This window comes from Austrofundulus limnaeus, unplaced genomic scaffold (assembly GCF_001266775.1).
Source record: "Austrofundulus limnaeus strain Quisiro unplaced genomic scaffold, Austrofundulus_limnaeus-1.0 Scaffold80, whole genome shotgun sequence".
NCBI lineage: Eukaryota > Metazoa > Chordata > Actinopteri > Cyprinodontiformes > Rivulidae > Austrofundulus > Austrofundulus limnaeus.
The window spans coordinates 201140-210656 of record NW_013952482.1 but is presented as its reverse complement, the minus strand read 5'-3'; the positions used below and the strand labels follow the sequence as shown (position 1 = coordinate 210656).

The following is a 9517-nucleotide window of genomic DNA, read 5'->3' as shown; positions in this document are numbered from 1 at the left end:
GTGTGTGTGTGTGTGTGTGTGTGTGTGTGTGTGTGTGTGTGTGTGTGTGTGTGTGTGTGTGTGTGTGTGTGTTTACAGGTGGTGAAGAGCTGCATTCTGACTGCCTGGCAGTTGTCCAGGCTCCAACGGTGCAGGTGGACCCTCAGCTGATTCTGCCCCTGGATATCAACAACTACCTCATGACTCACTACATCAGGACCTTGTTTAGGGTACAAATCATCTGTTGATTTGGTTTACATCTGTCTCATACCACCAACAAATTTTATTCCTTTTTAAACCTTAACACCATTCCCTACTGGTTTAACCTTGACCTACACCCTTCAGTTAAAAGATTAATTTCTGCTCCTTGGCTCACTGATAAAATTTCAGGAGCCTTAAATCATGTTACAATTGTGATTATCAACTGGTGGTTCATGGGCCACTTCGAATTTGTTTAATGGGGGGCCTTTTCCGAATAGTGGGGGGTGTCCAAAATATACAGTGAATTTGAACTTTTATTATTATTTTTACACTTCAGGACAAAAAGAAAATACCATAATTATGTAGACAAGAGAAATACTGTACATAGTTCATGATAAATTTAATAAAAACTGTATCGAAACTATGCTGGCTTATTTTTGTTTTTAATTCTTACTATTTTCTAGTTTAGTCTTGAAGGTCTTTAAAGGTAACCTTGATGGATTTGAGAGAAAGATCAGGTTGTGAGGATGAAGGTTGGATTATTGAAATGGACAGCAGACTACTAGCATGATCTGATTAGCATGTTTCATTCTTTGCATTATTGATCACATACCGTATTTATTCATGTATAATACGATCTCGAGTATAATAGGATCATCATTGTTTGACCTTAAAAAACATTAAAAATCTATTTATAAATAACCTGTGTATATTACTCCCCCCCCCACACACACACACACACTTTATGAATGATTTTAGTGTTAAATTTCTAGTATTATACATGAATAAATACAGTAATTGCAAACAAATTGACAGGAAAACTGCTAAAGCTAGCCTTTTCTGTTGTGCGTATAACAACCAAAAAAATTTATCTCATGTTGGCTTTTGTCAAATATTTGAAATGGAGCCTTCGGAGTGTCTCCATACAATCACAGAGCTTTCTAGTTTCTTCATGAGTTGCAGAGGCTCAAAATCTTGAAAGCTCAAAAGTTTTGAACAGATTCAGAAAACCTTGGGTGACAATAGTCCCCATGTAGTCACAGGCATCTCTGTACTTTGACGTCTGCATGGGAGCTCTTCTCTGTCTCTTCTCTTTCACCTCCTTGTTTGAATCGGTTACTGCAAGATTCCCCTTCAATGTATGATACATATTCCTCCCAACTTATTACATTAAAAACCCCTAAAACTAAGTCTTCTTTTAGACTTGCGTCTTTCTGTTTTGCTGCAGCAAATGACTGGAACTTTTATCAAAATACACTACATTTCAACACTTTGATGTCATTGCTTACTGTATGTATATATGTTGTTGCCCTTTCCCCATCTTCCTCTTTTAAATGTTTTATCACTTTCATTGTAAAAAAATAAATAGTCCTTATTGGTTTGCCTGGTGAAATAAAATTAACCAACTAACCAAAAATCTGCTTATTTTCTTGTAATATTTGAGTTAGTTGATCAGTTGCAGCCAAGATACTTGCCTAAATAAGTGTACTAAAAATCCATCATCTGGATGTTAAAATGGGCAGTTTTACTGTATAAAACGTACTTTGAAGGGAGATGATACCTGTATGTAGGTGAAGCTTTTGTGTAGCTTGAACAGCTGTGTGTGTCTGTGTTGCAGGAGCCGTTGTTTGGGATGCTCACCGCTCCACTGGAAGAATCTCTAATTAGACTGGATGAGGAGCTTAAACAAGGAGCCCTGGATGTTTTCATTCTGGTAAACGTTGCATTTGAATGCAGCTGCTGAGGTCAAGCTTCTAGATTTGCTAGTTCACTAGAAGTGGATTCAGTTTAATCCTAGCAGTAAAGTTAAACTTGATAAAACTTTGCAAAAGCGCTCAGATCTTATAATCCTAACATAATCAAAAAGTTTAGCATTGAACTTATTTGTCTATGAGCATCTTAAAAAGTAACATGCATAGCATTTTATAGCGAGTTACATGGACTTTTTTGTTTTATTGTGATAGATACTCAGGTTCATGGGAGACCCAAATTTGAATGGAGCTCAGGAGAACCTCTTTGGGAACTACATCATTCAAAGAGGACTCGCTAATCCACGCCTCAGAGATGAAATCCTGGCCCAGATAACCAGTCAGGTATAAAAACAGCCCATTTTTTGTTTTCTTTTATACGCCAATATGATTGTTTACCCTTAAGTGCTTCCTGGTTGCATTCTAGGTGTGGAGAAATCCGAACATCCTGAATTCCGAACGTGGCTGGCTTCTTCTCTCCTCCTGCCTTTCGGCCTTCGTRCCTTCTCAAAGGCTGGCTAAATACCTCCTAAAGTAAGTTATTAAAGGCTTGTTTTAAATGTGCTGTTTTCCTTGCTTTGGTGGTGGTTTGCGTGCAGCTCGAGCTTGTTGTTGCTGCAGGTTTGTGTCAGACTACGGCCCAGAGGGTTATGACTGCGTGTGTCAGCACCGGCTGCTTCAGGCTCTGCAGCGCCTCAACATCGGGCCGGAGTACGTCCGGACATACCCGCCCTGTCTGCTGGAGTGGACGGCCAATCGCAAGAGAGCTCACACTGTTCTGCACTTACACTGCTTTGATGGTGAGGAAACAACCTGATTATCTCAGTGGTTACATTTTTGTACTGGTGCATGAAATGCTAAGGTAAATTAATGCTTAGTTTATGATCATTTAACCTCTCCGTCCCCTTAGCAAAAACCACGAGAATGGCAAATTGACTTGAATTTAGTTCACTTTTGCTTAAATGTCTTCTGACGTTTTCCAACATACTGTACCTAAACAGCACTTTAGTTTTGTCCTTGCTAATTAGTGCAGCTTGGTAAAATTAACAAAAATGAGGCAAAATTTGCAGTTTTCACTTCAAGACATTTAATTAGGCCTACTTTCATTGTCCATTGAATTTGAAAACATTAAATTTATCTTTTTTTCACGCTTGTTCTGAATTTCTTCCTGATTCCAATCTCGCCAGTGACTCTACCCGCTCTGATTTTTTTTCTAACTGAGCTCGTTGAATGTGCGCACCTTCATGGATGAGTTCTCCGTCTCTCTTTCTCTCATTTCCTCCTTTCGTCCATCTAATCTGTCTTCTGATCTTTTGGCAAGCCCACTGAGGATTAAATAACACTCGATACTCTTGTCATTTGTGACTATTTGTGGTGCTGGTGCCTGATAAAACTTTTACAGGCAGATCCCTATATGGTGCAACCCTCTTTATCAAGCTTTTAATACGTTAAAACATGACATAAAACACTGATTTTTTTTTTCACAAAGTAATAACCATAAACAGAAATGTATAACTTTTATTCCGCAGGTGTGTCCTTCCTGTGTCCATTGCATTCATGGACAACGGGAGAAGAGATCGCCAAAGACGTCTTACAACACAGGTGCTTTTTCACTGTAAAACATAAAAGCTGCATGGATTGGATTGCAGAAAAAAGGGCTGATAAAAGGAAATGTCTAGTTGAAAACTTCACCTATTCTGTACTTTGTGTGTGTGTGTGCAGAGGTGTGGTGGAGTGCCGCAGAGGCTGGTCAGTTCTGCTGAAGGAGCCGGCTCAGTGGGTCGAATTAGAAGGTTCAGACTTTGTTTTTGACTTGATGTCAGACCTGGAACTCCCCGCTGATTTCCCCAAACACAACAGCTACTTCATCATCTCTGCTCTGCAGCCAGCCAGAGTGCGGCCCAACGCCAGCATGTGAGACAATGCACGCACATTATCACTGAGATTTCATGAGGCCTGACAGCTACTGAGAGGATGACTTTGTACCTCTTCCGTTTTTACTGGTGGATGGTTATTAAATAGGCCTGTTTTACATGCTGTACTGTAATTTGCTTGGCAAGTAGTAATTTATCAGAATAAATATATCTGCTCTGCTCTGTTACATTAGTTGGATAATCAGAGCGTTTAATGCACTTCACTACTTAAAAAACTCTACAGATTTAGTTCCCAGTTGTTCCCTTCACCACAGGAGTTGGACAGCAGAAATCAAAGGAAGAAAGAATCATGGGTGTTCTTTTCTTTTCCTTTTAAACATTTTTTACATCAGCTGTTTTTTAAAGTATCAAAATTTCATAAAAGTAAGATTTAACACTCCCATAAGCTACATAGATGTGTTGAACGATTTAGATTTTTTTTACTTTCTTTTTCTGATCATTATTTTACAACCTTTCCTGTTTATCCTAAAATCCACACTTTGTGGACTTTTCTTTACTAAATGAATTTTAAATAAAAAAAATAAATAAACATGGGGCAGCACAGTTTAGCAGTTTAGAGCTGTTGCCTCTCAGCAAAAAGGTTGCTGGATCAAATCCCTGGGCCAGCCCGTGGCATAGGCAGTATAGGTAAATGCTAAGGGTGCCACCTATCTAGGGAGCCCCACAAATGGGGGATGAATAAAAAAATAAATGATAACATTTTATCAGAGTATGGTGGATTTAATCCCTGGCTACTCAGATTTATGAAGGTAACTTGTTCTGCAGGTTTCTCAGCTGCTTTGTTACTACATGAAGTGTTATATAGTGCAGATGATATTTTGTGATAAAAGTAGCATTTAATCAAGACTAACTTATGCTTCTCAGTGTCTAAATAGAAAATAAAATAAGGATAATGGAATTTTCCATAATAACAATAAAGAACAATAAAGTTCAGGTTAAAGTATGGTTTTCAGTGTTCTACCATCATAATGTACTGATTTTATGTTTTATTAACCTCGAGAATTTAGTAAAATTCTCTTTAAATGGTCGGAAAAAGCACAGTCTTGAGTAGATCAAAGTTTCTAGTATTTTATTTCAAATGAATTAATTATAATATTAATATATTTATATTATATATATTGTATATTGTATATTGTATAATATTTAATTATATTGTTGTATTTTATTTTGGACAACCTGGTTTTAAAGATGAAAAATAATATCGAAAACAAAACTATGTAATTTGGGATGTGAATATGTGGAAATTGGCAGTGAGATTTAGAAAAATGCACAAGGGGTGCCACCTGAAATCTTGCCTAAGGCGCCAAATTGTCTAGGAACTGGTACTGCATGGATCTTTCTGGGTAGATTTTGTATGTTCTCTCCGTGCATGCATGGGTTTTCTTGTAGTACTCAGGTTTCCCCACAAAGACCAAAACCATGCACGTTAGGTTAAATGGTAACTCTATGGTGTGAGTGAGAGAGTAAATGGTTATTTGTCTCTATGTGGCCCTGCGACCTGTCCACTGGTACTTGCACAATGACTGAATATTGACACCAGTGATCTCCATGACCTTGAAAGAAAGAAGCAAGTTAAGAGGATGGATGGATGGATGGATGGATGGATGGATGGATGGATGGATGGATGGATGGATGGATGGATGGATGGATGGATGGATGGATGGATNGATGGATGGATGGATGGATGGATGGATGGATGGATGGATGGATGGATGGATGGGTAAAAAAACCTTTTCAAAATACAGCTAGGAAATGCTAATGATTTATGACAACTACATTTTCTACTTTGTAATCAGCTATTTACTTGTGGGGTGCCACAGGGATCCATTTTAGGACCTGTATTGTTTATCTTCAATTTGTTGCCTCTGGGGTGTATTTTTAGGATATATATTTATTTCCTGTAAAAAAGCTTCTTGATAAAAAAAATCTAATACTGTTGGAAAGCCTCTTTCTGTGCCACACATGTAAGGAAAATGCATTTTTTGGTTGAGTAGCTGAGATCAGAATGTGGGTTGCACCTTTAAAAAACCTGCCTAATCTTTTCTGCCACATCTCACTTATTCAACTCTCCTGCTCAACCTAAAAATGCGTTTTCCATGCAAATGTGGCGCCATTTAAGGGGAAATAAACAGTCTTTCCAACAGTATAAGGCTTATTGTTAAGAATCACAGTAAATAAATAACTTACCAAACACAAATGTTTACCATTTGTGTTAAATTTATTTTCTTTTGTTGCAGTTTTTTTAGCAGTAATCTATTGAAACATGATGAGATTTTAAATGAGTGCTATTGAAGAAATTTATTGGGGTAGTTTACTGCTGACTTTTATAGACACTACACATTGTATAGTCTTTTATCAGGTGAACAGTTATTTATTTTTATAATGTAGTTATTTCTGATTGAATTGATGATTTTACAGTATGTGCAGACTGGGTTGTGGGGCTCTTTATCAGGGTTTTGCACACTCAGGAGGCTTTTAGTTAGATACATTCCTGATTTAAAACAACACATAACAACAACAACACATAAACCCTGATTAAACATTAGCATGAGGAATGATGTGTGATATTTTGACTGCGTGTAGAGATAGCATGCCCCTTTAACATATGTCATGAGGCGGGGTCAGGATGCGAAGAGGTTTGTTACTTTTGTTTTTCTGGATTCTGGTCACTGTTTAGCTGATGCCTGTCAGAGGCAGATTAAACTAAAGCTAATCAGTCCTCACTTGTGTCCGGATGGTTTTGTATGGCTCACTCAAACATTCACATGTCATTATTATTAACTGATGTTAGATCTGAACAGGTAATGTGTAAAGAACATTGCTTATTTTTTAACACCATGTTTTTCACTGCATTTTTATTTTAATAGATTTTTTCATTGTTTTTGTCATATAATACATTTAATTTTGTTTTGTTTAATTTCTTTATTTATTTCTGTTTAGCACTGGTCAACTTTGGTTTGTTTTAAATAAGCTATATGAATCAAATGAACGTTGGCACTGGATATCAGCTACGGCCGTGATCATGGGTCAAATATCTGAAAGGATTGTCAGTCAGCTTATTGTGTATCTGTCTGGCCTACAACCTTACTGAGTCAGTTCTTGTTCACTCTACTCATCATGTATTTTTAACTGCATCAGACTAGTACCAACAGACAAAGTGACATGTTTAAATTCCAGCTTCTGAAAACAATATAAATGAGTTTAGCGATTTCAGGCAGATTTTTCTTTCTGAGACGAGTCCAAAAACAGAGCTAAAACAAAGAGAATAATGGCCCTAATCAGGTGAAACAGCTGTGCATCAGTTCAGTTTCAAAATATGAGCAAATTGTTTTTACAGCCATCAAGTGGCCAAAACATCTATTTCCTCCACTTCTGCCAAATTCAAGCACTGACGAAGAGACCTGTGGTTTCTCATTGTTTTCCAGAAGCCTGTTAGGTGGTGGGTTTAACACAAGCAATGATGTCATCCCTTCAGCCATACTAGGCTCCGACCCATTCAGCCAAGGTATTTATTATTTAGGTAAACATTCCAGCACAGCCACTCGCTCAGATCTGAACAGAAAACAGAGTCCTCATCTCTCCCTCCTCAGATTTGGAGCCTCAGAGAGGGATGGATCGTTATCTCGACAGCCTGTTTGACCCTGTCCTGTCTGACGGAGCTGGAGTAAGTTACATAACTCAATCATTCTGACACACTTCGCCACACGGGAGGAAACTTCTCCATCAACCATCCACTGTCAGTTAATGTTAAAAAATCTCTCTAGAGCTCCAGACTGAGCTCAGAGCAAGCCCACTTAATAACAGACAGTCAGGCTAATGTGTAATTCTTAAATAGATTGAGCAAATTTGCCTCTAACACCAGATAAAAATAGTCATTCACCTCCTAGTCTTTATTTCTGCTCTAATTCTTCAGCCAAAAATCCATCTGCGAGCCTTCTTACTGTTCATATAAGTCAAATACAAATGATCCTTGAAAACAATTCAATTATTTTATGTCTAAGACACAAAATTTTAAATGAAGGACTTTGTATCAGGGGCTTATTAGACATTAAGATAAAAGTGGGCTTTTAGTTTAATTGAAATGATTTGATCTACAGTATGTGGCACCACTTCAAAACCATGGTCACTAAAATCCACTACACATTAAAGTAGCTCCAATACAAATCCATAAATTGAATTTTATCATGTACACTACTGCGCAAATGGTTGAAACAACCCACCTTTTAAGTTCCTAAGAACCAGACTTCTTTATAATGGTTCCCCAGACTTTCCAAATGTCTCTCAAAATGACCAAAATCCAATAAATGCCTCAAAATTTTCAACGACCCTGTACATTTATGCCTGAATAATTCATAGGTCCAAGTTAAACAAAGAAAACATAATGAAAGTTAAATATAGGAATGAAAATGAGTGAAGAAAACTTTGAAAGAGCTTCTGTGGAGAAACATTGAATAAATGATAAGAAAGTTTGGATGCTTTGAAGCAAAAATACAGATAGAGGACTGACTCAAGACTTTTGCAAAGTAGTCCGTTAGTCCTTTCAGGACCTTGGACAGAGACTGGCTTCATCTCAAACATTGTATGTCGCCTGTTCAACAAAAAAATGGTCATTATCTGGTTCTAAAGCCAAAGTTTGCCTGATTCAGCTTGCTGCCGTGGACGCCGGCCACATTAGATCAATCATCCTGCAGCAGAGACGGCGCTGTGGTTAATGTAAGCTGTGCTATCGGATGTGGCTGACAGAAATTAGCATGTATCAGATGTGTTCTACAGACCTCTCCTGCCCAGCAACCTATTACGTTACTCAGTTACTGTCACAGCCACTGAATCACCACGGTAATTTCCCATCCAGGCAACGTGGGGGATCTGCTTACCAGGAGCTGACACTCTGGCAGATGAAAGGCTTACTATTTAATGAGACGTGGCCTACACACACACACACGCACACACATGCTGCTGAGGATTTATAGGTCAGCAGCTGATGTCTGATGGAACGATGACACATTTTTAAAGTAGAGTTTGCATCAATGTCTTTTTGTAGTCAGGTTTGTGTTAAAAGTAGCTGAATAACGACGCCTGCTTCAGAAAGAAAGGAAATGCATATCTTTGCCACAAGTTTTAGTTAGCAAACAGAATGCTTGACTTAATGAGAGAGACTCTCTGTGTTCAACAAGTTTTTTTCAACAAAGCGTCCTAACTGTACTAATGTCATTAATGAATTAATTAAAACAAAAAAGCTTTTTATTAGTAGTTTTAGACAGTTTTAGCTTTTTTTTAAGTCCAACCAGGGATAAAGTCTGGAAATTAGCCTTGTGCTAAGAGTTCTTTACTCAGAATAATAATATAATTCTTTAATCTTTAGAGTTTTTCTGTTGTCTCTGTTCAAAGAAACTAATTGAATCTATCCTCCTTCTTCAGTTTAATTTATGCCTTCAGATCTTGATTTGATTTCGGTCTTAAAGTCTGTCTCTCCTGACAGGAACCAGAATCAGCTTCGGGACTGTCGAGCAGGATGAGGGGAGCTGGAGGAGTTGGTGGGAACTGGGAAAAGCAAGAGCGGTCCAGGGGCCACCCACCTCCACCTGGAGGTCCGTCTCACACACACACACACACACACAGAGAGAGAGAGAGAGAGAGAGAGAGAGAGAGAGAGAG

The 9517-nt window shown here is 38.1% G+C and overlaps 1 protein-coding gene across 1 annotated transcript in view; it reads left to right on the top strand.

Moving 5' to 3' along the window:
- The window catches only part of myo15ab (myosin XVAb), a 65395-nt gene that overhangs the window by 32377 nt on the left and 23501 nt on the right, over window positions 1-9517 (top strand). Inside the window, exons 32-41 of the mRNA XM_014011359.1 lie at window positions 79-209; window positions 1799-1894; window positions 2145-2273; window positions 2356-2462; window positions 2550-2728; window positions 3458-3530; window positions 3651-3842; window positions 7288-7367; window positions 7453-7526; window positions 9342-9450. Of these exons, the coding sequence (XP_013866813.1) occupies window positions 79-209; window positions 1799-1894; window positions 2145-2273; window positions 2356-2462; window positions 2550-2728; window positions 3458-3530; window positions 3651-3842; window positions 7288-7367; window positions 7453-7526; window positions 9342-9450 (1170 nt within the window). The remainder of the gene's footprint in view (window positions 1-78; window positions 210-1798; window positions 1895-2144; window positions 2274-2355; window positions 2463-2549; window positions 2729-3457; window positions 3531-3650; window positions 3843-7287; window positions 7368-7452; window positions 7527-9341; window positions 9451-9517) is intronic.